Here is a 27,272-nt window from a genome sequence, read left to right on the forward strand (position 1 = left end):
ATTAATTGATTACAGCACAGCAACATGTATTTTATATTAATGAAACTAATTTACAAATTATTATTACTAAGTAACTTTGTCATAAATCAGTTTGTTCTGGCTGTTCTGTGGTACCAAACACAAAAATGTTAATGAATAAAATATATTATAAATAAAAAATTATTAATTGATTACAGCACAGCAACATGTATTTTATATTAATGAAACTAATTTAAAAATTATTATTAGTAAGTAACTTTGTCATAAATCAGTTTGTTCTGGTTGTTCATTTCCATGGTAATACAATTGTGGTACTAGAGACAAAAATGGTAATTAATAAATATATTATAAATATAAAATAATTAATTTAATAATTATATATCAGTTTGTTCTGGCTGGTTGTTTCCATAGTAATGAAATTGTGGTACAGTACCAGACAAACATGATAATTAAGTTAATAAAAATATATTATAAATAAAAATAATTAATTTAATAATGATATAATATCAGCTTGTTCTGGCTTGTCGTTTCCATGGTAATAAAATTGTGGTACAGTACCAGACAAAAATGGTAACTAATTATTAAAATATGATAAATAAAAATAAAAATTAATTAGTTATACATACAAGTTAATCAGTTTGTCTTTTCCATGATAATAGAATTATGGTACAGTACAGTGCCGGACAGAAATGATAATTAATTAATAAAAATATATAATAAATAAAAAATAAATAAAATAAATTTAATAATCATATTAGGATTTTAGGGGTTGAATGTTTCGCTGAGAAATATCATGCACCTAGTGGATGCTGTTCACAGAAGAATTTTGAAGAAACATGTGCAGGTCACTTCAATACAAGCTAATAATTAAGTGGCCAAAAGTTGGTGCTAAGACAGTTCATAACATTGATAAAAGTCTTGTTCATTGATCTTCTTTTACTACAAATTTAGGCATATGAAAAATTACATATTCAATATCAATCATTAAAAAGGAATATTAATATCAACAGTTGTGGTCCTAAGTGCCCCCGAGGCCACAATTTAGCTGCCTTTGTCAATGTGGTGTGTGTGTGTGTGTGTGTGTGTGTGTGTGTGTGTGTGTGTGTGTGTGTGTCCCCGAGGCCACAATTTAGCCGCCTTTGTCAATGTGGTGTGTGTGTGTGTGTGTGTGTGTGTGTGTGTGTGTGTGTGTGTGTGTGTGTGTGTGTGTGTGTGCATCTGTGTGTGTGTGCATCTGTGTGTGTGTGTGTGTGTGTGTGTGTGTGTGTGTGTGTGTGTGTGTGTGTGCGTGTGTGTGTGTGGTGTGTGTGTGTGTGCCCTCAACCAGCAACCCTCGGTCTCTCTCTGGTTTGTGTACAAAATGTCCATCTCCAGTTATCTAACTTCTCTCGTCACTTTGTTTGAGCTGTCAACGCAAGCGTGGCTCTTTATCTACATTCCAATACCCACCTGTTCGATACAAAATAAATATCCACTCTACACAGTATATCTCTACTTACGAGCATGACACCATCCTGTCAAAAATAGAGCACAAAACTAGCATGTACCCCACGTAATAATTAATAGTCACAATAACTTTGATCACTGTATACACAAGCGCATGCGCACTGCTCTGCACGATCCTAATGCTCTTGGTAGTCACCCAGCTGCCACATCTGCTTGTGAGCATCACCCCCTTCTGATACCTTCAACGGACTTCCTTCGCCTACCAGGCGATCACCTTGTTTGGTACCCCACGCGTTTCCCTCTCCTAACAAACTCCACTCCTCACCCGCACTGGGTACCACATCGTTATGAGAATACAAGACTCTATGATCACTAACATTCGTGTCCATCGTCTTGAATGACTGCTCGATCGCCCATTGCGTCGTCACATCGTGGTGACCTAGCAGCGACTCGACGACATTCGCATCATCGTGCGATGTGAAAAACGACGTGCTCTCCCCATCCTCACTATTCGTCACATACATTGGATAGGAAGACGTCCAGTCAGAGCCATCGCCTAGCAACGGCTCCATCTCGTCTTGATTTAGTGTCTGTCCTGAAGCGAGTTGGCTGTGGAATGCTTGTGACATCGGTTGTAGCTCCACGGCAGCCTCTTCCATTGGAATAAATGCACCGCCGTCTGCTACAGGCGTTGACGGCAAGAGAGGAGACAACTGAGGTGGTGGGGTTCGTCCCTCGGTCGGGGAGTCCAAGAATGGATTAGTGGAAATGTCGGTGACGATAGGAGACATGTCTGGTATCTCGTGCTCAAACTGGATGTCTAATTGTTGGGCTAACATTTCTCTGTGTTTCTCTCTCTCCCATTCGGCCAATAGCTCGTCTCGCGGTCTTACATGGATAAGAGACATGTGATCTAAAGTGGCATGCAAGCAAACATATTAATTAAAAATGTTGGCAAATAAAATTTGGAAAAATTGCAGCTTCAAACGTTTCAGTAGTAATGTAGTTTGGGCATGTGAGATGCCCTTGTTAGACTATTTACGTGGTGTGTGTGTGTGTGTGTGTGTGTGTGTGTGTGTGTGTGTGTGTGTGTGTGTGTGTGTGTGTGTGTGTGTGTGTGTGTGTGTTATCGCAATTTTTGGTCTATATCTCACCTCTTCGTTGGTAGAACAAAATGTAAACTTCTGGTATGACTTGTGGCTGCAACTCTGGCACGGCTATCCGGTCGTTCAAGTAATACCACATGCCACTGAGAGGATTCTTTACGTGAGCAGTGTAGTGTCCTGAGTTGAGACCTACCAAATCAAAAGTTGAATCACACACACACACACACACACACACACACACACACACACACACACACACACACACACACACACACACACACACACACAAACAAACACACTAAAACAAGTACGAGTGACACACTACACCAATTCACACCAACAGCACTCTTGTACACCACACAACAAACCTCCCGAATGGCACACACAACTGATGAGATCGTAAACAAGATTCTGCTGCCGATCGTCTTCAACCACGTACTGACTCATATCCAACTGCTCAACCGGGTAGTCAACAAACGCGTCGATTTTCTCCCCACTCATTCCCTCAAACACAAACCTACAAACACAACCAAGTGCCACTGATTATAATGAAAGGAAGACACACCCTGCGTGTATAACCTCTTGAGGTGAACAATTAGAGTGTTAGGCAACTTCCGTAACAATAACGTCTTGCGTGCCTTTTGGTTGGAACAGCAACATGGACAATACCACGTGTTATCGTCGCCGAGTTCCTCACTGTTTCAAGTGGCACAATTCTGTGTGTGTTTCTGTTTGCTTGTAAAGAGTAAAGAGTGCTTACCTCTCAATGAAAGCTTGGAAACACTCAGTCAAAGTCCTTGAGTGAGACATTTCGTCTTGTGTGGATGAATGGTCAACTAATGCGCATAACTATAGAAGAGAAGGTGGGAGGCAAGTTGAGTTGACAAGTTGACACACACCCACACACACACACACACACACACACACACACACACACACACACACACATTGACAAACACATACACACACAGAGACAAACACACACACACACACACACGCACACACACAGACACAGACACACACAGACACAGAGACAAACACACACACACAGACACACACAGACACAGAGACAAACACACACACACACACACACACACACACACACACACACACACACACACACACACACACACACACAGATAAACACACACACACACACACACACACACACACACACACACACACACACAGACAAACACACACACACACAGACAGACAAATACACACACAGAAACAAACACAGACAGACAAACATACACAAACAAACACACACACACATTGACAAACAAATAAACACACACACACACACACACACACACATTGACAAACACACACATCTGTTCCAAAACTAAGAACTTCATCAACATTAAATCACTTAACCAAACACCTGTCCGTAACATTAACCTTTGATTCCATTTTTGGCGTCAGCTTTGACGTGAACACAACGCATACAGTATCACTAGGTCGAAGCTCAACCACACCCTTGCGTCTCGACAATATATCCGGATGTTGCTCAATCAAACTTTTATAACTCGGAAACAATCCATAAGCCTGAAGCAACACACAATCTTTAGATTCATTGACCATTGAATTAAAAGGCTGGAACACGACGCACCACATGGACGGTAAAGCTTAAGCATGATATATTGCCCGTCTTCTTGTAGAGCAGGTTGCAAATGCGTTGATGCAGTTCGTCGCACGTCATGAAGCTAGACAGTTGCAGCAATGCAACGAAGCGGACATACTCCAGCTGTGCAGACAGGAAACAGCAGAGGTGAGTGATAACATGATTGACCTGTTAGAATGTGTGATACCCTTGAATCTCTTCCTGCAGTAACTTGCTTGAACTCCACAGGAATATACAAGTGCCTAGAGATAAGTAAACGCATGCAGATAAACATGAAAATGAAAACAGCAAGAATAGGAACTAATTTGTATGCAAAAGAGTGAATAAACATAATGAGAGGTAACATAGTGACCTCTAAAGGGAGTGTGGGATGTCACAGTGAAACTATTTGTTACTTATGCATCAGTATCTTAGAATATAATTTGTCGTCTGTGCATGTGTGCATGAAATCAGTGTTGGACATGCAGATTTTCTTGAGATACGATTGTGTTGATGATGAAAGAAGAGTGGAGAGAATTGAAATGGTGGGTCAGAGAGTGTGAACAAACAAGACGGTGACCATTAATGACTAGGCATCAAACAGACAAACAAACAGACAGACAATGATCAGAAGCTACCAACTATTTAAACAAATTAGCCAGACCATCAAAAGACATTGAAAGCTATACAAATGAAGCTAACTTTAGAGATTTTTGGAGGATAATATTACAGCGATGTAATGCTAAAGTCATCCTCCACAAGCTGACTCGTGTCTTCCCTGGAGAGGTAGATGAGAACATATACGATAGAGACTATCAAAGTAGTTGGTATTAAACTAAAGCTGAACTCAGTAGCTTGTTTGCATTTAGTGTTAGAAATGTAACGTAGAGTTTGTGTTTAAATGAAGACAGACAGACAGACAGACAAACAGACAGACAGACAGACATGATGGCGTCGGCCGTTTGGGCCAGACTAGAATGTAGTATTGTTCTTTGAAAATATATGTATTGACAGACAGACAGACAGACAGGCAGACAGACGGACAAACAGACAACCAGACAGACAGACAGACAAACAGATAGACAAACAGACAGACAAACAGACAGACAGGCACACAGATGGACAGACAGACAGACAGAGAAACAGGCACACAGATGGACAGACAGACAGACAGAGAAACAGACAGAGAAACAGATAGACAGACAGACAGACAAACAGACAAACAAACAGATGAATAAACAAACAAATAAATGAACAACCAGACAAACAAACAAACAGACCAACAGACAGACAGACAAACAAACAGACATACAGAGACAAACAGGCAGACAAACAAACAAGCACACAGACAACCGAAGTAGCATGCAAGCAAGCAGTCACACTTGGTTCAATTACCAAGATCCGTTTACAAAGCCATTCAATACAAAATCACAAACCACAACTCATCAAAAAGAAAAACAGAATAAATAATCAACAGCAAGCAAATAGGCGAGTAACACACACACTAACCACTCACTACCCAATCCAATAAGCAAGCAAGCACACAGTCCCACTCGGACTGATGTGCCACAAACTGGCACCACAAAAATACAAAAAGTGAAAAACAGTGACACGGTACAACTCACCTGATCTCCTCTTCCTGAATTCCAGCAGAGAGACATACAAACCCCGAATCGGCAGGAACATCTTTGAGACACACCTACACATCACACCCAAATCCAACAGCCTGCAATACACACCAACAACCAATCCATGCCAACACATGTACCTATGGAGGGGGGTTCAAGGGGTGCGAACAAACCGACCAACCCACTTCAGTCGGAGGTCCACCCTTACTGTATACGACCAATCTGCATAAAATATTTACACCAGCTGACATCAGTGTTGTCGGCCCTAGTCATGGCTGCATGGTGCCAAAATTGTGGCCTCAAACTGCTTTCTGGTACCACTTGATTAATATCAATAGCGATACTAACAAATTATTGACCAAGTCCAAAACTTGAAAAATTGGGTAAGTCGAGAAAACCAAACTGCTCTAGATGGCGCTCCTAAATCATATAGTTGCAAATTGCTCTCTATATAATGCTCTCTTATCTCCAACTCCTGTAGTCTAAGTTAGCCATGAATGCAAGTGTATGACTCCTACACCAGGCCTGGTGCCCACAATTTTTAGATTCTAGTGCCACCATTGGTACTATTACTATGGCAACGACATCCTTAGATGTAGAAGCTGTAACTAAGTTCTAGTCTGGGTCCCACGTTCCAGATGTACTAGATTGATGTAGACACATTTAGACTCTAGATGTGCAGTGTGCACGCAGTGCTACACATTTACCAATGTCTTCCAATAGACCTGGTAACTAATAAATAAAATAATTAGGATAGACTGGGAGTCAGTGGAAAGTTCACTAAAGCAATGAAATTGAAAGAACCGACCCGTTATATGCGCCAGGTATGCCCCTGCATGCCATCGGCTCACTTACCGGACAGACAAACGTGTTGCCGCCGTGATGACTCTTTGTCATCTCAAGACAAGGTTGACACAACAAGCAGCCACACGATGGATGTGTCATTAGCTCTCTTTCCATCATCTCCTCGAGACAGATAGCACATGTGTGCCACAAACTACCAGCCAGAGATGTTGATAAACCGCTGATGTCTCCGGCAGTCATCGCGAGCAAAGACGCAGACGACGATACGTTTGATGGCTCTCGAGATACGGGAGAATTCACAAGAACGTAAGTGTCTGCCGCTTTCTCATTTGAAGACGATGGAACGTGATTGTCTAACTGTAGTGAATCAGAATCTGCGACGTCACCCTCAGTGTCTAAATAATGTGGACGCTTCACGCTGTGAGATTCGATTGTGTCGCCCCCTACTGGTCGTTTGGCATCAGTATGAGTCCGTCTCTCGTCTGACTCCAGTGATTGTGAATGATTTGTTTGAGACAAAGACAAATATTCGTCAGACATGCAAACATCTTGGATGACGTGGGGAGTCGCCGGTTTGATCAATTCGAACGCAACGAGTTGCCGTAGTGAACTGGTAATAAACCTCAAAGGAAACGCATCATCCTGACAACGAAAAACATGTCATGAGTGATTAAAGCTTTCAACAGCCACACCTCGTACAGTAACCATGTGTGTGTAATAATTTATATCAAATCATAATTGATATAAATTTCAAAATTATCAAACATCATGAGACATGCCTTTCACATAGACAAACAACAGTCCTAATAATCAAATACCCAAAGCCTTAAAGGGGAAGACCAACAAAAATGAACTTAACTTGTATGAGTAGATCTTACCAAAACAAATCGATTGGTATAAGTTACTCCGTTATCTTCGCTTTTGCATACAAAAATGAGCGATGTTACTGTGATGTGCAACGCCCACGCACCTGCTCTGCACTTCCTGGTCAATTAAGCTCCACCCACTGCAAACGAATAAATGCATTTACGGATGACTGCCACGGATATATCGAGAATGTCGAATGTGAATGCAAAGATATTATTAAGATCTGCCTTCTTGCCGTCAGTGGTTCCTCTCTAAAGTAAAATGGTGTCGGTAGAGCTGATTTCCCGCCAGACTTTGAAGCAGAATTCCTCAATACCACGGCTTACCTAGAGAACACGCTTGTGCTTGAGCATTTGTTTCTCCTAGTTCTTTTGATATCTGAAGAGAAACGTTCAGCGCGCCGTCTGGCATGTGCTACAGAGGACATTGCTATTTTCACATCCGGTCTGCTCACTTTCTTTTACTGCTGATTGCTAGAAGGTTACAATCCTGGATGCAAAAATAGAATCATCCTCTGTAGCACACGCCAGACGGTGCGCTGAACGTTTCTCTTTGGATATCAAAAGAACAAGGATAAACAAATCCTCAAGCACAAGCGCGTTCTCTAGGTAAGCCGTGGTATTGAGGAATTCTGCTTCAAAGTCTGGTGGGAAAACAGCTCTACCGACACCATTTTAGTTTAGAAAGGAACCACTGACGGCAAGAAGGCAGATCTTCATAATATCTTCACATTCACATTTGGCATTCTCGATATATCCGTGGCAGTCATCCGTAAACGCATTGATTCGTTCGTAGTGGGCGGAGCTTAATTGACCAGGAAGTGCGGAGCAGGCGCGTGGGCGTTGCACATCACAGTAACATCGCTCGTTCTCGTATACAAAAGCGAAGATAGCGGAGTAACTTATACTGATTGATTTGTTTTGGTAAAATCTACTCATACAAGTTAAGTTCATTTTTGTTGGACTTCCCCTTTAAATGCGATAGAAGACATACATCAGTGTAATAACAAAAATTAACGAAAGCACAAACAACTACTTTGGAATATGTAATGAACACGTGGATCGGTCTAGAACAGATTTGAGAGCCCGAGCACACAAAGAAATGCATGTGTGTGCATGTACACACACACACACACACACACACACACACGTGCACGCGCGCACACACACACACACACACACACACACACACACACACGTGTGCGCGTGCACACACACACACACACACACACACACACACACAAACACACACACCACTAAAACCTAAAACCACTCAATATACATCAACAACGTTCTGACTGCTCTTACCAGAATTCTGGCAATCGACCAATGATACACTTCAGTCAGCACGACGTCCTTCACGTCCGGTTTATTATCGTCAGGCAACATTGCAATGAGAGCCATCTTCAGGTCGACTACAAAATGAGCTTTGTGGACAGTAACCATATACCTAACAGACAGTCAGCGTGTTCATGAGTTCGGTCAACAACAAAGTTCGTTAACCAAAGTGCAAAGTTTTGTACAATAAACGAGGTGTGGCACTCTCTAACGTCTTGTTGTAGATCTGTCTGTCCAACGATCTTTCCTACGTGTTCATTTGTCTATCTGCCTGGTGTGTGTGTGTGTGTGTGTGTGTGTGTGTGTGTGTGTGGTGCAATAGCTCAGTTGGTTAGAGAGTCATCTTATGAAGTGTTTACATCCGGGACCTTGAAGGGTCACAAATTCAAGTCACAGTGATGGCGAGCTATGGCATAATTTCCTTAATTAAGCAAGAAACTAACATACAATTGCTTCTCTCGACTCAGGAATATAAATGAGTACCTGGTCATTGACTGGGTCCTAAGTGGCCATCGGCTGTGACGTGACATCAGCCACTTGGGTCCTGGTGAGATTTCGGGTGCTCACACCACAGTTGGCTTCACAAGTCAGTGCTCCTGTGAGTGCCTGGCCCGGCTCCAGGAGTTTGCTAGTGCAGGCCCAGAGTTCCCTGAGTAGCGCACAGGGCCCAGCTTAACAGCTGGGGTTAGACCTCTGAGAGGCAGCTCTTGACATTTATGATTTAGGAGATAGGATTTAGGTGTGGTGTGTGTGTGTGTGTGTATGTGTGTGTGTGTGTGCACGCGCACGTGTGTGTTCTTCAGTCTGAGTGATAGGCTAAGACTCCCTCAACATAAATTGAGTTTTGTGGTCTTATTGATATCCCTTCATTAGACCCAATGTTCAAGGTCACTACAATACAACCTCAATTATCTGTACACTTCCATAATCTGGACAAATTTATTTCTGCTAAAAAGCACGTGTCCATCACGTGTTTCCCATGTGACGTCATCCCAACATAGAAACCTGTGAACCGACTCCAAAATTGGAACCATAGAGGACGTTACATCTAATCATTAAATGTGTAAACATGTTGAGCTATTGACCTAATATTGCTGTATATTAATTAATTAATTATTGCTGTATATTAATTAATTAATTATTGCTGTCTAGTAATTAATTAATTAATTATTGCTGTCTAGTAATTACTTAATTATTGCTGTATATTAATGAATTATTTGTTCATTATGTACTTGACTGTCAATATGAGTGAGCCTCAAGGAAGTCACCACACCATCAGTTCATTTATCCACATTTCCAATTATCCGGACAATTTGGCTTCCAACCAAAAGTCCAGATAATCAGTGCTGTGCTGTGCTGTGCTGTACTGTGCTGTGCTGTGCTGTGCTGTAATGTGCTGTACTGTACTGTACTGTGCTGTGCTGTGCTGTACTGTACTGTGCTGTGCTGTACTGTAATGTGCTGTGCTTTACTGTAATGTGCTGTGCTGTACTGTACTGTACTGTACTGTACTGTGCTGTGCTGTGCTGTGCTGTACTGTACTGTACCGTGCTGTACTGTACTGTACCGTGCTGTACTGTAATGTACTGTGCTGTACTGTACTGTACTGTACTGCACTGTACTGTACTGTGCTGTGCTGTAATGTACTGTGCTGTACTGTGCTGTGCTGTACTGTAATGTACTGTACTGATGTCCATTCAATGACTTATTGTAGTTTTCAATGTGCTACGATTTATAGTACTGTGAATGGCAAGAGCCACAGGTAAACCTTTACAGTAAGGAGAATAAACCAACTGCATGTCGGTTTGTCTGTCTCTCTATGCAAACACAAAGCACGAGCAAGCATCTGTCTCTCTATGCAAACACAAAGCACGAGCCAGCAATTCTCACCTTACTGGTATGTGATCAGAACTGTCAAACATGTAGGTCACAACTACAAAACACCACATGGAATTGATTTGAGCAAGGAATGAAAATAATCAAAGTGCCCACCTAGTTGTCGCTCCATGGCTCGAGGAATTGGCAGTGAAAGATACATGAATGGTTCGAATGTTACTGACACGTGACCACACGACAAACACTCGACCTTCACATCAACAGTAAGCCAAAAATGTGACACACACACATACACACACACACACACACACACACACACACACACACACACACACACCAAGCCCAACAGTAGTAACTCACCAGACTCTTGAAGGTTCCCTGCAGCGTGCCAGTAATGATGGACGATTTCGTGTTGCTCTCCTTTTTGTCTTTACCACATACTTCTTCCGTGTCCATCTTCTTGCTGTTGCTCTCACTCGATTTCGAGTCGTCTTCTAATCGAGTCGATTCTATTGCTACGTTGTCTGACGTTGGCAAGTCTTCACAACGACTGCTCACTCGTTCACAGTCTGGTGACGTCTTTCCTTGTATGACAGATGACTGTTTCAATGCAAGAGCATCCGCAGCTAGTATCTCGTGTAGTGAGTCCAAGAGAAACGCAATGAACTCTTGACAGTCATGCTAGAACAAACAAGCAGCATGATAATGACATAAGATACACGGCACCTTGTCTTTCTTTCATTGGCTGTCTGTTTCATCACCAATTGGAAATGACTTTTTTCTGTCTTTGTGTGTGTGTGTGTGTGTGTGTGTGTGTGTGTGTGTGTGTGTGTGTGGCATAGCGATGTGAGATAGCATGACGAGGCCCAGAGTTCGCTCGAGCTTTGTGGTTGCTTAGCCGTAACAGGCCTCCTAGCCAAGATGGTCTTTGAATATACGTACATAGAGCCTGAGACAGTGACAGATGCTGTCACTCAAAGTACTTCAAGGACTTCCACTCATCGCGGTGTGATGAGCCCGCGAGTGGGTAAAAACAACGGCAACTGCCTCTGCGTGAATACTAGGCGCAGTGCAATGTGCCAAGTGTCATCGGTGACTGTGAAGTAGGGGTGGCCTGGCAGTACATAAATGTTTAAATGTGTCTTCTTCTTGTTCTTTGACTATTTCATCATCATCGACTCTATCATTGATCTGGTCATCATCACTTGCCTCCACTGATTATACCTCAAATCGGATACCGGAGCTTGATAGGACATGCTGTTGCTGCCATTGCAATGTGGACGATGCTTGAAATCCAAGCCAGAATTCCAATGGCATAACAGTCATCGTGGCAAACGCTGTTCAGAAAAAGACAGCAGTCAACTTCCCCTGTCTTGCACATGTGGAAGACGTTTCTGGTGGCTCAAGGACATACAAAGACAGAAGTGTAGACAGCAACTCCCTCGTTTCAGCTCTCCCCATATATGGAGCGGCGTGGCCAGACACTGGCAGCTGTAGTCAAGTGTGTGAGTGCGCGCGCGCGCGTGTGTGTGTGTCTGTGTGTGTGTGTGTCTGTGTGTGTGTGTCTGCGTGTGGTTAGAAAGTGCGTTTGGAGAATGGAAACATCCCAGACCTTGCAGGGTTACAAGTTCAAGTCACAGTGATGGCGAGCTATGGCATAATTTCCTTGGGCAAGAAATTCACACACAATTGCCTCTCAACTCAGGAGTATAAATGAGTAACTGGTCATTGACTGGGGTGGCAAAGGCCTCCAACTGCGACAAAGTCCATTAGCCACTGGGGTCCGGGTGAGACTTTGGGTGCCCACACCACAGTTGGCGTCGCAGTCGGTGCTCCTGCGAGTACCTGGCCAGGCTCCAGGAGATTGCTTAGCACGGCCCATAGCTCCTGCGTAGTGCGCAGGAACCCAGGCTGGGGGCATTACTGTTTAACGGTAGCTCCTTCACCATTTGCCAATTGTGTGTGTGTGTGTGTGTGTGTGTGTGTGTGTGTGTGTGTGTGTGTGTGTGTGTGTGTGTGTGTGTGTGTGTGTGTTTGTCAGTGTGTGTGCATGCGTGTGTGCGTGTGAGCCTGTCTGTCTGACACTCAGTTTTGAGTGCCATTTTCAACTTTAAAAATCATCATTCTATCTAATTCTACATCAGACATGTACAGTATCTGAGTTCTCTGTGGAGCTAGAGAAACAACAATAAACATCAAATAGGAATAAAACAAACTATTTGACTATCATCTGTAGATCTTTCTTCTGCACCACAGCTCATAGCTGTGTAGACAGGGCTGCAGTTGTGCCCATGCAAGATGTATGGAAGAATAAACGTTAACCACTGGCACCTGTTTGTCTATAAGCCTGTGCATATTACTGCACTAAGAGTTATGAGCATACCATGTAAACTTGTTGGTAAATTTGCCAGTAATGTAAGATATGTAGTGTAAACGCTAACCTGTCTGTAGTTTCCAAACTGTTTGTGTAGCAATCCAAACGTCTGATGGAACGTGCCCGGATGTATACAACTGAACATCCCTGCCCACAACTTGTTCAACAACAGTGTAAAACTCCGCAGAATCTGCAAATGCTAAAAGCACAAAAAACAAAAATAAAGCAAACGTTAACAACGATTATTAGTCTAGTTTCTCAGTACTTGCAAACAGATTATAGTGACAAAATAAACTAGTTAAAAAAATGTAAAGCATTGTTGGGGCAAGCATGTGAGAACAGACAGATCCAAGACACAGTGATCTGTCATCGCAGAGAACATGCACGTATAGGTATAGCTCGTCCTAACGTAAATGTTTGTAGTTTGTAGTTCCAGCTTGCTTGCATTCTCGTTGTAGTCCGGTGGCGCGCAGCAATCAGTTGTGAACATCTTCCTCTCTTGATGTGTCAGCTGACAACAATGTATGTAGAAATTTGAAGTAGACACAAACCGATTCGTATACATCTCCTCATCGCAGAACGCAAACCACTTCATGATGTGTATGCTCACACAGTTCTTAGATACTCTAGCAAAGAAATTTACCTGTAAACTCGGCCACTTCAAATCAAGTTACGAGTGGTTCATCGTAGGACGTCATGCAGAACATGCACGTATAGAAAGGAGCGCTAACTAAATTTCTTTGTAAATGCAACGTCTTCTCACATCTAGTTGCATTACTGGCCGCAGTCATCAAGCCATCTCTAGAAGCTTGAGCCTGCTTTCACATTCTCTCATTAGTCCGGTTGGGCTGGCGTGCAGCAACCTGGAGAGCTATACAGCTATTACACTTACACCTGTATTGTGACATCACAAACCATCATGTCTGTGATTGGCTCAAAATCAACGTTATTTCCAGCCGGTTGGTTGTACGTCGTATGTACATACCATCACACATCTCAACACAGTACAGTACACATAGGAAGGTCTCGTCAAGGCTCGCTCCAATAATTTCTATTTTGTAAACTGTTGATGTGTTTCAGAGGAGACACAACCGTACACACACACACACACACACACACACACACACACACACACACACACACACACACACACACACACCACATGTACACACACCAGAATTTGCTCACAAACAAGTTAAAATTATAAAAACTGAGAAACTAAACTAACCATTACCATAGCGATAATTTGCTATTCAACCTTATGCAGTGAGTCCTCCAATGTTTCCGGCATTTTTCGATTCTCTACACGGAAACACGATTAGTGTGTACCTATTGATAGGAGTTTGACGAATTCATAAACAGAAATGCAGACAAATAGACAATAAGATAGACAAACAACTGACAAACAACCGACGGACGAACAACCGACAGACAAACAACCGACAAACAACAACTGACAAACAATTGACAAACAAGCACAACCAACAAACTGACACATAAGACCAACACATTGACAGACGAACACACAACTAAAAAAGCAAGAGACATACAGACGGCCATTACGCCAATGACATAAACATAAAATCAAATCAAAGATTGTGTTCATCATTCTCTCAATCAATCCACATACAGGGTTCTCCCTAAAGCGTGGCGCAGTGCAAAGCTGAGAAATCCCTGCCACATGACCAAGTACAATCACACGTAAAGAAAAACGAGGGAAGATCTGAAGCTATGCAGTTGTGTGCATTAATGTGAGCGTGCGTACACGAACACGGAGATGAAGAAGAAAGTGGCAGGTTCAATAACTTCGCTCTTTCCCGTATTGGGGCGAAAGTCAAAGAAAGCATGTCCTGAAGATACAGAAGCTAAAAGTAATGAGCCGGAGGAAACCAGTTCCAGTCAAGCGGATCAAGGAGCTCTGCCTCAGGCTGACTCTGCCGCTCCCGACAACAGTACGTCTAACTCCAAGTCTTGAAAGCACAGACAAGGTCAGTATGACCCGGATAAGGTCTGGGTATCTGAGCGTCTGTCGCAAAAGAGGCGTGTCTTGCAACTACCGTCTGTCTCCACCACGCTTTATTGAAATCCTGGGGAGAACCCTGAATGTCATGTCATAGTTATGCTACAAAACTCAAATCTATCGACTCCATACGCGTTCGTTTACATCTCAATGACATACCTAGAAAGAAAGACGTAATAGATGGCACGCTACACAAGCACTGGAGACCCGCATTCATGAAGCAAGTGTTTCCCATATTAGCCAGTCCGCACACTCCATGTACGGCCATGTCATCTGCAAACCACACAAAGTGATCAAACTGTGACTATACAACACCACACAAACTGACTACATGGAAACAACATCAAAGCTGCAGTAGAAGATGCCAGAGAAGAGACCAAACAAATTAAAAATAAAACAAATTAATTTTTTTAAAATGGTGTATTTCATGTTTTTATTTATTTATTTTTTAAATTTATTTTATAAATATATAAAATAAGTTTAAAAACATGAATAAATTGTAAAATTAAAAACATGTAAAATAAATTAAAAATATAAAATAAATTACAAACATAAAATAAATTAAAAAACATGAAATAAATTAAAAACATAAAATAATTTTAAAAAACATCATAAAATAAATTTAAAAACATAAAACAAATTTCAAAAATTAAAAACATAAAATAAATCGCAAAACATAAAATAAATTTCAAAAATTAAAACATATAAAATAAATTTAAAAACATAAAAAAACATAAATAAATTAAAAACCATAAAATAAATTAAAAAACATTAAATTTAAAAAAACATAAAATAGACACACACACACACACACACACACACACACACACACACACACACACACACACTGCCATACAGACCAAAAGTGCTTCAGTGCCTTTGTACTTGCTCAGTCACGTGACTATACAACATCCCGTTTCTAATGACTCAGCTGAAATCACTGTCCCACACAGTTGACCAACAAAATACAAAAATCTAATCTCACCCAAAACACCCACTCATCCAACAACAAAATAAGCCTCAATGTCAGATCATTAACAATTCAACATCCTTCCCATCAGTCAAGAAAAACAACACCACTCAGTTAGTAATGACAACAAACACACTACCTCTGACGTCACAATAAGAAAACAATGACACAACAAAACTAATTAATTAACATAATAGCCAAAATAATTAACATAAATAATAATAAACACTTAATTATCATAAACTACAAACTTTTAAACCACAATTTTAACAAACGAATCACTTAACACACTCACAACATCACTTAACACACTCACAACGAAGTCAAAAACCCGAATTACCACAACGTTAACGCGCGTTACACGAGCTCACTCATTCGTCTTCCTCTTTCATTCAATCACTAAACTAGTGCCTCACGCGTAACACATCGAGAAAAACGCATGACGCATCCATACAACCGCTCACCTTCGACGTCGAACTCGAGACTGCCCGTCCTCGGAGGCAACACGATGCGAAGAGGCAAGAGGCGAGATGACGACTGACCTAACAAGCCGAAAATCACAATAAACGAGACGATTTCTCGACTATCAGACAGCCTAGACGCGCACCTATCTCTCTCCTATTGTCTCTCGCGTCTTGGTCGCGATTTGAGGCATCTGGGATGGCTTGTTGTGCGTTTTTCGGGACGTGGTCTTGAGGGTCTTGACCGGGTGCCATCGCTGAGGTATCCCAGTCGCGCTCGTTGAGACCGTCGAGGGCAGCTGCCATTGGTCGTCCAATCGGCGTGAAGTATCGACCCACTTTGAATGATTTCTGTAGCGGCGATGCGGCAGAATAGGTGACTTTCGGGCAACGTGCCCGAGTAAATTGATATTTATGGAACTCTACCCCGGATGTAAAGTTTAATTTTATTTTAAAAAACAAATAATTCAATAAAAATTGTTAAATAAATAAAAATAAATAGTATTCAATTAAATAAAATTGTATTTAATAAAATGGTACATTTCCTTTTCCAATATAATTATAATTTACGAATTTAGACGACATTTTGCTTTCAAGCGCGCTACTTGTAAAATTAATAAATTTATCTAAAATTGCACTAAGCGACGGTCGTTTCAAGTCATAAATTCTGTACGTAACGCCGCAGCTACTCTTTTTTAGTTCTAATCGTCAAAGACCTACGGGACACAAGGGTCGTCCCCGTAACGTTAGGTTCCCGGATAAGATTTGATTTTGCATGGCCGTGTAATGCAGACCATGCAAATTTATCTTACACAAGAAAGATAAATTAACTTGCGAACGCGAACGATACTGCTGGTAAACTTTAACATTACAAAACAATGATTGTAGAGTAAAATACTTTTGAAAGCAATAACTTATCACGTGACTAAAAACTCCCGTATATAATTATCTTGATTGCCGTGGTGACGGATGGAAACTGTTGCCTCCACAGATGGCTATCGCTCGTACCAGGCAGAAGCTCACGACATCATCAGTACTGTGATAGAAAACGCAATTGGTAGATACGAAAAGGTGCTAGAGGTCGAGAGAGCGGCACAAAATGGTAAAGATGGCGACACTGAGGAGTCTGAAAGCAGAAAAGGCGAGAAGAAGGCGATCGACGACGCCCAGAGCAATTTAGAGACGTCGTTGCAGCAGGTTGAATCGGTCGACGGAATTCCCAACATTGTGTGGCCATGTAGTCAAGAATTTTCGAAGGCAAATGGCTTGGAAGCGATAGAGAAGTTTATTGAGGTGATTAGTGTGGCGATTTACTGTGTATGTGTGTGTGTGTGTGTGTGTGTGTGTGTGTGTGTGTGTGTGTGTGTGTGTGCGTGTGCGCGCGCGCGCGTGCGTGCGTGCGTGCGTGGTATACAAGTGCAGGGTTGTGTTGTTGCTTTGTGTCTCTTGTTATTATGGGTGCAAGGCTATTTAGTCAAATTCAGTGATGTTTTTGTGTTCATCAGACATGGGAGCGTGATCAGAGCTGGAAGTATTGTATTGACTTTCTTCGTCAAGATTGTGAGAAGTATCATTATCGTGTTATGTGGAGTGTTCCATCCAGGCGTAAACCAATACCGCGAGCAACCGGGAACGTGTACTTTACCATTTATGTACATCCTAATTCGGTAAGTAGGTAGGTTTAAACCAGAGCAGATTTGCTAGTTTTTCGTCTATTTGTATGTTTGTTTGTCTGGCTGGCTGGCTGGATGTCTGTCTGTCTGTTTGTCTGTCTGTCTGTCTGTTTGTCTGTCTGTCTGTCTGTTTGTCTGTCTGTCTGTCTGTCTAGCTGTCAATACATATTTTGTCTGTCTGTTTTTTGTCTATTTGCTTGTCTGTCAACTGTTTCTCAAGTTCACATTTCCTGCTTTGTATAGGAACAGCCCGTGAGCGTTTATTACGTATTCGAGACACAGAAACTTGTCCATAGGTAGATATTATGATTCAACGAATCAACATGCCTAATTACTAACTATTGTGTATGTTTCATCTCAGGCCTGGCCATTCAAGATTTACACAGAAGTGGCTGAAAGACATTATTGAGAGTAAAATATTGACAATAGAAGGTATTGGTGTCTGATCAGCAACTTTGTCGTGCACATTTACCGTTATAAATCATCAGCAATATCAATTTTATGTAGCCCCATAGAATTTTCAGGGTACCATTTTTACTGATGCTCCTATGTACTGTACTGGTAAAAGGAGAGCAAAAGTATAAGTCGATGTCAATGAAGTGTTTTGTGGTTTTCTCTCAGATTCAAAACTAATTAATAATGGACACTATATATTATTACTTCAGTGCTTTGTGTATGGTTGCAAACTGTATGGAAATTGGTATGGAGATTTGGATTGGAGACATCATGCAATTTTTACTTCGAGAGTTGGGTTGAGTGATGCTGAGGGGTTGAGTAAGGGTACTCTATATTGAGACTGTACATGACCTTCTACGGTTTACACCAAACCTCATCAGGCAGTTCATTAATTAACTTGTACTGAGTAGGAACAAGACCTTGTCTCACAGTAGCATGAGATTGTGCCAGAGCAATTGCAATATTTCTAGACGAAAGGTAGGGCAGCTTGTGTAATCAAACAGGCAACAGAAGTTACAGGGTCTAGGAAGATGCAATCAATAATAACTGTAGATTTGTTATCGGTCCAGTGCATCAGACAGGATCACAGATACACTGAATTTGTACTTGAAAATCATACTATTAATGTTACCATATGTGTGTAGTACCGATGCAAGCCGGTATACTACATCTGTCAAACAGAAACCATTTAGAGCAACAACTAGAAATCCTACAACAGAATTAGCTAAACAGATGCTTGACACGACAGACTTCCAGCTTTAGACATCAAGTTTACAACAACTGACAACTGTATATCAATCTAATTCGAATTAATCTAAACAATAAGCTCGGTCGTTCCTCCTGGATCGTCACATTTGAATTTTGCCGCTAGAGCTGCTTTAATACAATCAATAATGTTGGCTCCAAGTGCTTTCTTGTCGTTGATATCATATCCAGGGAAATCAGCTGGTTGACATTTGTACCAATTGTGTATTGGAACCCAAGTTAGTCGAGACCAAAATATACAGCACGATACAGATTCACAACAGTCGCCTGTGATTCGAACCCAAATGGCTGCACCCTGATTTCTCGCAAGGTTTTCGTTAATTTTTCCTAGCCCGGCTATGGCGGCGTTAGCCATTTGTACTTGAACTTTGACTAGTTGTTTTCCTAGCTTTCCTGTAGCTTTCCCCAGCAGTGACATCGCTTTCGTAATTAGAGCCAGCCCGTTAAACATGTCTTTGAGAGTGTCTGGATCAGCTGCTCTCCACTGTTGTACAGCAAAGTTGGTCAAGCGTTTTGTCTTTGGTTTTAGGGAATGCTCTTTATCGCAGTCATCGGGACAACAGAAAAGTGATCGTTTGCGTCGAACCGACGGCAAATCACTTATTATTTCGTCAGTACTGGGCTCTGGTGTGTCGGGCATTTCCTTAGAAGTGTACATATGTGGTGTTGGAGCGGTTGTTTTTTCAGTCCCTGTTGTAATTGGTTCTCCGGGCAGGTCTGATCCAAAACCTAGAGAACTAGTACTAGTGGTACGCACAGTCGGTCCGCTCCCTGAATCACCTTTTGTAGCTGTTGGAATGATTGTCGGTATGACTGTGGGGATGTCTGTCGGGATGTCTGTCGGGGCTGGACACGTTTCGATCTTGCAGGTTGAAGAACAGCCGTCTCCATTAACGTAGTTACCGTCGTCGCATTCTTCATCTCGTTCCGTTGCCTCATCACCACAGAAACTGAGGTCCGGATCATCAGTGGTTAGACTCGAGTTATCTGCCCCGAGTCTACATTGGGACACATTGACAACCCGACACGTTCCGTGATCGTACCACACATTGAATGCGTTCCTCATCACAGTCTGAACGTCGGCCAGGTCATCCGATAGCGTTGAATTTTCGCTGTATCGAGGAATAAACAGTCGATCTCCTTGACCAGACGTAAAGAGGAGATCAGCCCAAATAAGATAGGCCTCGTAGGTAGCCTCAATCAGAGTCTGTGCAGAGACGGGATCAGCCCGCACTGCAGAGTCTACCGAAGATCTCAACGCGTTAATGTCCGATAAGTTGTCCGACAAGCAAATATCGTATGATCCCAGGATGCTAATCCATTCGTACATTTTTTCCGACCACTTTGGAACCGCTTCTTGTTGTTGTAGAGATGAACCATCTATAGGTGGCATGTAGGAGACCAGCCATTGTGCGTCTTCTTGGCATCCCGTTAAGGTTTCCGTCCACGTTTGACACGCCAACTCCCAATCAGCCGCAACTAAATATAGCCCGCTGAGCAAGAGACTTCCAACCAACATGCTTGATATCTTCCAAAGGAAAAATCAACATCATGTAAACACTTGATAGTACATGCTCCAGCTGAAGTCTAGGTCTAAAGCGACCGTTTATGCATGGTGCTACTAAAAATGATCTGTAGAGCTGTACTAGCACTACTGTTCGGAACACTGCGTCTTTGGTGTGATTGCTGTGGCCAGTGTGGGGTAGCCATTGCAAGGCTTCGTTTCTGCGTAAACCGTGCAGTCTAGAGTTATTGCGTCATTTAACCTCTAATCATGCAGGATCGATATCAGATATGATCGAAACACATACAGTTAGCATGTTTCACACACTGCAATACATTGCATGCAGAGCTCTAGCTAACTGTAACCTGTCAAGCGTCTAAATCTCGAAACATGCAACTAATCAACTTTACAAAGACTCGCAAGTACACTGGCTATGAGACAGCGTTGCTATTCAAACAATTCGATGACTGCATCTATGTAGAATTCATTCGCACTAATTCGTGTAGGTTGTCGAGTAGCTATACGCAGATTGCCCCTGCTATCGTACGCGTCGGTGGACTTGTAGTCGTGATCACAATTTAATTAAAGCCTCTGTATTGGATTTGCACAGAACAATGTGTCCGTCTGCATTCAATCCACATGTATACGTCATAGAGACGTAGAAAGTGTTCGAGGTTTGAGCCTAGTCACTCTTTAAATAGCGTTTTAGGAGTAATGCTCTGATCGGGGCAGGAAAGTTAAAGGTTGTGAATACAGCCCACCCGGTCTCTAGTGGATTCAAACCTAGACACAATACAAAGAATTAACGCGACCTACCATGCAGTACCGTGGCACTAGCCAATAAGCGATTCTACCTATAGCTACTGGAAACGTGCATGCATACCCGCTCTATCTGACTCTTCAGTTGCTACGGAAACTGGTCGTGCATGCATGGATGTCTGACCAGCTTTTCCGTACAACACAATCTTAATTCTAGCGCGTGAATTAAGTGTAGAGAAGGGTTGAATAATACACAAAATTTCAATTTCTATAGTTATATAGAGCCATACCTTGTATGAAGACAAGATTCGTGGGGTTGATCGCCGAGCTGATCGAGTGCGTGGTAGCTCTGCGGACGCAACTGTACGTGGAACAGAGTGAAATCATACGTCTTCTGTCCGGTGATCTCAGACCGTAATGATCATGCACTAAAGGAGAACTCTCACCAAAATCAACTATCTCTCAGATGAAAGCTGTCACTTCATGACACAACCCTTTGCAACCGTTTACTGCAGAAGTTTACCGTAACGAAGAAATAAAGCATTGAAATTACCTGCGTAGGTGTGTTTAGTACCCGTATGTCGTGTATGCTTAACTCTGATTGTTGGTTAGCAAGGAAGACCGATATCTGTGCACATTTCAAGGTAAGGATTGTGAGACATATGGTGTCAAGTTGTGATTTATTAACCAAAACCTAAAGTAGTTGCTTCGAGAGAGTAAGACTTTGTGTACATATGGGGAATCGTCTGAACAACTCGTTGCCGATTCTCTGCTTCTGTGGCTGTCTGTACCGTAGGTTTCCTGCAGGAAGATACCAGGCCTTGCATCTTTCTTTCAACAAGTTTTAGTATTTGGTGAGAGTTCTCCTTTAATTGGTCCAATAAATAGAGAAGCACAACAAAGTACTACTGACCATAACGTTGCATGCAATAGGCATTTGAACATAAATTCTTGTAGGATATGTTAAAATACATGTAGCTGCATGCATTTTAGAACTTTTGTGCAGAGTGGAAACTATATGTTTGGTTTTGACTGTCTCAGGTAAAACGGGTGTCGTCTAAAACATCTAAAGTCAGTCAACATAGACTGCATCTAGACATGTATTGTGTGTGTGTGTGTGTGTGTGTGTGTGTGTGCGTGCGTGCGTGCGTGCGTGCGTGCGTGCGTGCGTGCGTGCGTGCGTGCGTGCCAGTTGAGGCTAGTAGCAGCTCCTCAAAGCAGGCAGAGACGGAGACCTTCTGATCACATGACAGTACAGTACTAGCAACTGAGATTTCGAAAGTTTTATTTCAATAAAATGCTGCTAGCATGTTTATAAATTGTTCTTCAATCAGTTCAAATTAGAGCATTTCCATTTCAGCAAATGCGCAATGCACAAACAAACAAACCTGCGATCCAGCTACACAAACATGTGCATGCACATAGCCATTCAAGTTCAGATATACCAATATATTGTGCGATAAAATGAAGGATGGCACTCAAAATCTGTTGCCAGAGCAGTCTTGATGCAGCCATAAATATTTGCGCCAAGTGCGCTGTGATCGCCAGTACCAAACCAAGTTCCATTGATAGGCAAACAGTTGAACCAGTTACGAACTGGTTGCCATGTAAGACGAGATCGGAACATACAGCACTCTGAAAGCTTACAGCAAGCACCAGTAAGTCGAATCCAAACAGAAGCTCCTTCTGTATGTACACGTAAAGTATCAGCTGGGTTCAATGCATCTAGTGCAACTTCTGCTAGTCGTCTTTCTAGAGCCATTCTGTTGCTTTCATGAGGTGCAACGCGACGTATGGTGGTCATAACTTGAGCTATCACAGCCAGACCATTATGCATCGCTCTAATGGAGAATGGATCAACTGATGACCGACTGCCTCTTATAGCAAAGTTGGTTAAACGAACTGTTCCAGTGTTTAAAGAATTCTCTGAATAGCAATTATCCGGACACGAATATACACCCCAGGGAGGTGAAGTTGGGAATGGCTGTACGCTTGGAAAGAAATTATTGAATTGAGTCGTTGCATGATTGCCAGTTTCTGTGTTTGGAAAGAGATCACTAGATGTGGCAGCTGGAGGATTGGTAGTGTCTGTGTCTGGAAATAAATTGTCAAATGGAGTTGGAGGATTGCCAGTTTGTGTGTCTAGAGGGAAATCACTAAATGTGGCTGCCGTTGGAGGATTGGCAGTGTCTGGAAAGAAATTGCCAAATGGAGATGGAGGATTGTCAGTTTGTGTGTCTGGAGGAAAATCACTAGATGTGGCTGCCGGTGGAGGATTGGTAGTGTCTGGAAAGAAATTGCCAAATGAAGATGACGGATTGCCAGTTTGTGTGTCTGGAGGAAAATCACTAGATGTGGCTGGCGGTGGAGGATTGGTAGTGTCTGGAAAGAAATTGCCAAATGGAGATGGAGGATTGTCAGTTTGTGTGTCTGGAGGAAAATCACTAGATGTGGCTGCCGATGGAGGATTGGTAGTGTCTGTAAAGAAATTGCCAAATGAAGATGGAGGATTGTCAGTTTGTGTGTCTGGAGGAAAATCACTAGATGTGGCTGCCGGTGGAGGATTGGTAGTGTCTGGAAAGAAATTGCCAAATGGAGATGAAGGATTGTCAGTTTGTGTGTCTGGAGGAAAATCACTAGATGTGGCTGCCGGTGGAGGATTGGTAGTGTCTGGAAAGAAATTGCCAAATGGAGATGGAGGATTGTCAGTTTGTGTGTCTGGAGGAAAATCACTAGATGTGGCTGCCGATGGAGGATTGGTAGTGTCTGTAAAGAAATTGCCAAATGAAGATGGAGGATTGTCAGTTTGTGTGTCTGGAGGAAAATCACTAGATGTGGCTGCCGGTGGAGGATTGGTAGTGTCTGGAAAGAAATTGCCAAATGGAGATGAAGGATTGTCAGTTTGTGTGCTGGAGGAAAATCACTAGATGTGGCTGCCGGTGGAGGATTGGTAGTGTCTGGAAAGAAATTGCCAAATGGAGATGGAGGATTGTCAGTTTGTGTGTCTGGAGGAAAATCACTAGATGTGGCTGCCGGTGGAGGATTGGTAGTGTCTGGAAAGAAATTGCCAAATGGAGATGAAGGATTGTCAGTTTGTGTGTCTGGAGGAAAATCACTAGATGTGGCTGCCGTTGGAGGATTGGTAGTGTCTGGAAAGAAATTGCCAAATGGAGATGGAGGATTGTCAGTTTGTGTGTCTGGAGGAAAATCACTAGATGTGGCTGCCGATGGAGGATTGGTAGTGTCTGTAAAGAAATTGCCAAATGAAGATGGAGGATTGTCAGTTTGTGTGTCTGGAGGAAAATCACTAGATGTGGCTGCCGGTGGAGGATTGGTAGTGTCTGGAAAGAAATTGCCAAATGGAGATGAAGGATTGTCAGTTTGTGTGCTGGAGGAAAATCACTAGATGTGGCTGCCGGTGGAGGATTGGTAGTGTCTGGAAAGAAATTGCCAAATGGAGATGGAGGATTGTCAGTTTGTGTGTCTGGAGGAAAATCACTAGATGTGGCTGCCGGTGGAGGATTGGTAGTGTCTGGAAAGAAATTGCCAAATGGAGATGGAGGATTGTCAGTTTGTGTGTCTGGAGGAAAATCACTAGATGTGGCTGCCGGTGGAGGATTGGTAGTGTCTGGAAAGAAATTGCCAAATGAAGATGGAGGATTGTCAGTTTGTGTGTCTGGGAAGAAATCACTAGCTGCTGGAGGATTAGTATTGGTACTTTGTGTGTCCGGGAAGAAACCATTAGGTGTTGAAGATGTTGGTACAACAGAAGGACAACTTTCTAGTGTGCAACTCGAAGAGCATCCATCACCATTAGCATGATTGCCATCATCACATTCTTCTAACCCTTCCAATATAATGTTACCACAGATACTTATATCCTGGTCATCATCAGTAGTTAGCGTTGAGTTATCCAACTTGTGCCCACACTGTGATATATTCACCTCCCTACAGTTCCCATTGACCGTCCACTGATTGAATGCATCCCTCATCACACTCTGAGCATCTTGTAAAGCTTCCAGCAATGTAGAATTCTTCCTGTATCCTGGAATGACAACTTGATCTCCCTGACCAGATGCAAACAAAACTCCAGCCCATAGAAAGTATGCATCACTTGTTACTTTCGCAACGTTTTCTGCAGCAGTATTAGGATGTGACTGAGCAGCATCCACAAGTGAATGCAAACGGCTGATTTCTCCAGACCCGTTTGTTGGTAGACAAGGTCCACTCAACTCCAGGACCTTGATCCACTCACGAATTCCGTATGCCCAGTCTGCAACTGCCGTTTCCGAGAGAGACACCTGAGAACCATCCAGATAAGGCATGTACGAACCAGCATTATCTCCGCCATCTTTACACTGTTGCAAACTATTCTCCCACACCTGGTATGCAGCATCCCATTCATGTTCGGCTGAGACGAAACCAAACAAAGAAAATGCTAGCAGTAGCTGAATAAAGCACAACATCATCTACAAACAAAAAAATTGTCATCGATTACTACTAGCAACAGTAGACACATTATTAATTAATTAGTATACTGGCTGTAGTTGCCAGCTGCAGGTGGAATAGCGGATAGAAAGTAATTAATGCATAAATACTCGCGAGTGTTAAATTTACTGTAACATGGAGTCTTGTAAACATATCTCGGTGGCATTTGTGTTTCACACAAGTTTGCTACAGGAGTCTCTAGCGCACACTCTATACATGCAGGACAATCCTGTTTTAGCAGATTTTTACTACAATTAACGCGCAACCACAATCGGAAGAAGCACCGTGTATCCATCTAGCAGACACAAGGACAGATGCTAGACCAGAGACCATGCTAGCCTTTGCTGTGTCACTTACCTGTCAAGCCCAGTAGAAGCAGGCTGCGATTTATAGCTCCGACTTGTTCCGCTACTGCCGTTCGTGGACCGTCGACTGCAATCGATATTCGGAATCGGTGAATAGCCAACCAATAGATGCTCAACTTCAGTAATGATATGATCATATAAAAACATTGCAACCAATTACGAAATCGCCGACTTCAACTAAAGCTGCAAGAGTGTGCTATTGTTACAATGTGCGCCCACCCAAAGTCCGGAAGTGAGACGCATGCTTAGAGTGTTGTTTTATCTTGTACAAGCTCCAATGCTCGGCTTCGCCCGGAGGACAACACATACCAGGTGCTTCTCCTTTCCACTTCATAGCGCCGCAGTTGACACACACGTTTGTCATAGAGCCAATACAACACGGAAGTGGAGGAGAGACAGGTCGCATTTATAAGTAGAGATTAAAGCAGAAAGTATCTAGAAATGCGTTTGATGGTATCATAGGTGATGTTGGCCATGAATGATTGCAGTGAATAAAAATGTCGCGTATACACTTGCAATCTTATATCACTCCCGGATATTGCGCTGTCCGTTGAATGAAATAAAGTCACGTGCAGTTAGACGAATCCATCAGAGCAGAACTGGAAGTCACATGCAGTACTCACCCGGATAATCCGTTCCCCGTATCTACCGAAGTGACGACTCGTACCGAATCTCGTCATTTCGACAGTCCCGCTGAATGTCGTCTCTTCGAAGACGTTGCTGGCGTTTCGGGGAACAGGTGCTTCAAACACGGCAGCTCTTCGACGGGCGTAGACTGGCAAACGACTGTGGGCGTATTTTTCAAGACCCGGATATCAGCAAAAATAT

General features: G+C 42.5%; 3 protein-coding genes and 1 long non-coding RNA gene across 7 annotated transcripts; 2 read left to right on the plus strand and 2 right to left on the minus strand.

The window, feature by feature from the left end:
- Positions 1 to 1,313: 1,313 nt before the first annotated feature.
- LOC134196378 (uncharacterized) lies at positions 1,314 to 16,821 on the minus strand. 4 transcript variants are annotated; one of them, XM_062665486.1, is made up of 19 exons: positions 16,581 to 16,821; positions 16,438 to 16,515; positions 15,163 to 15,276; positions 14,242 to 14,285; positions 13,051 to 13,182; positions 10,970 to 11,290; positions 10,766 to 10,859; positions 10,664 to 10,706; positions 8,744 to 8,885; positions 6,621 to 7,211; positions 5,763 to 5,836; positions 4,346 to 4,400; positions 4,147 to 4,281; positions 3,936 to 4,082; positions 3,292 to 3,380; positions 3,111 to 3,227; positions 2,900 to 3,048; positions 2,580 to 2,720; positions 1,314 to 2,338 (listed from the first exon to the last, which is right to left on the minus strand). In XM_062665486.1, the coding sequence occupies exons 1-19, from the start codon at positions 16,738 to 16,740 to the stop codon at positions 1,602 to 1,604; spliced, it is 3,363 nt and encodes a 1,120-aa protein (XP_062521470.1). In that variant the 5' UTR covers positions 16,741 to 16,821; the 3' UTR covers positions 1,314 to 1,601. The 4 variants fall into 4 exon arrangements, with proteins under 4 accessions (XP_062521470.1, XP_062521473.1, XP_062521472.1 ...); XM_062665489.1 differs by lacking the exons at positions 16,438 to 16,515; positions 16,581 to 16,821 and adding exons at positions 15,864 to 15,922; positions 15,989 to 16,092 and having other exon boundaries at positions 1,315 to 2,338; XM_062665488.1 differs by lacking the exons at positions 16,438 to 16,515; positions 16,581 to 16,821 and adding exons at positions 15,864 to 15,934; positions 15,989 to 16,092 and having other exon boundaries at positions 1,315 to 2,338.
- LOC134196380 (uncharacterized) lies at positions 4,093 to 5,750 on the plus strand. The gene is made up of 3 exons (XR_009972518.1): positions 4,093 to 4,156; positions 4,222 to 4,305; positions 4,366 to 5,750. It is a non-coding gene; the product is annotated as an uncharacterized LOC134196380 (long non-coding RNA).
- A 563-nt stretch (positions 16,822 to 17,384) lies between the features above and the next one.
- LOC134196620 (A-kinase anchor protein 14-like) lies at positions 17,385 to 18,822 on the plus strand. The gene is made up of 4 exons (XM_062665816.1): positions 17,385 to 17,727; positions 17,940 to 18,101; positions 18,351 to 18,403; positions 18,469 to 18,822. The coding sequence occupies exons 1-4, from the start codon at positions 17,404 to 17,406 to the stop codon at positions 18,551 to 18,553; spliced, it is 624 nt and encodes a 207-aa protein (XP_062521800.1). The 5' UTR covers positions 17,385 to 17,403; the 3' UTR covers positions 18,554 to 18,822.
- A 330-nt stretch (positions 18,823 to 19,152) lies between these two features.
- Positions 19,153 to 20,847, minus strand: LOC134196808 (uncharacterized). Its single transcript, XM_062666028.1, has one exon. The coding sequence runs from the start codon at positions 20,845 to 20,847 to the stop codon at positions 19,378 to 19,380; it is 1,470 nt and encodes a 489-aa protein (XP_062522012.1). The 3' UTR covers positions 19,153 to 19,377.
- Between the last annotated feature and the right edge of the window lie 6,425 nt (positions 20,848 to 27,272).

Source organism: Corticium candelabrum, chromosome 21 (assembly GCF_963422355.1).
Source record: "Corticium candelabrum chromosome 21, ooCorCand1.1, whole genome shotgun sequence".
NCBI lineage: Eukaryota > Metazoa > Porifera > Homoscleromorpha > Homosclerophorida > Plakinidae > Corticium > Corticium candelabrum.

Bases quoted from the DNA above. Each gene is read 5' to 3' on its own strand.
- LOC134196378 (XM_062665486.1), bottom strand. From the start codon at position 16,740: ATGGCAGCTGCCCTCGACGGTCTCAACGAGCGCGACTGGGATACCTCA. The intron at 16,516-16,580 runs GTGCGCGTCTAG...TCGGCTTGTTAG, and splicing joins AGACAATAGGAGAGAGATAG to GTCAGTCGTCATCTCGCCTC. The intron at 7,212-8,743 runs GTAAGAGCAGTC...TTTCGTTGTCAG, and splicing joins GGTCGATTGCCAGAATTCTG to GATGATGCGTTTCCTTTGAG.
- LOC134196808 (XM_062666028.1), bottom strand. From the start codon at position 20,847: ATGTTGGTTGGAAGTCTCTTGCTCAGCGGGCTATATTTAGTTGCGGCT.
- LOC134196620 (XM_062665816.1), top strand. From the start codon at position 17,404: ATGGAAACTGTTGCCTCCACAGATGGCTATCGCTCGTACCAGGCAGAA. The intron at 18,102-18,350 runs GTAAGTAGGTAG...TGCTTTGTATAG, and splicing joins TTTATGTACATCCTAATTCG to GAACAGCCCGTGAGCGTTTA. The intron at 18,404-18,468 runs GTAGATATTATG...GTTTCATCTCAG, and splicing joins ACACAGAAACTTGTCCATAG to GCCTGGCCATTCAAGATTTA.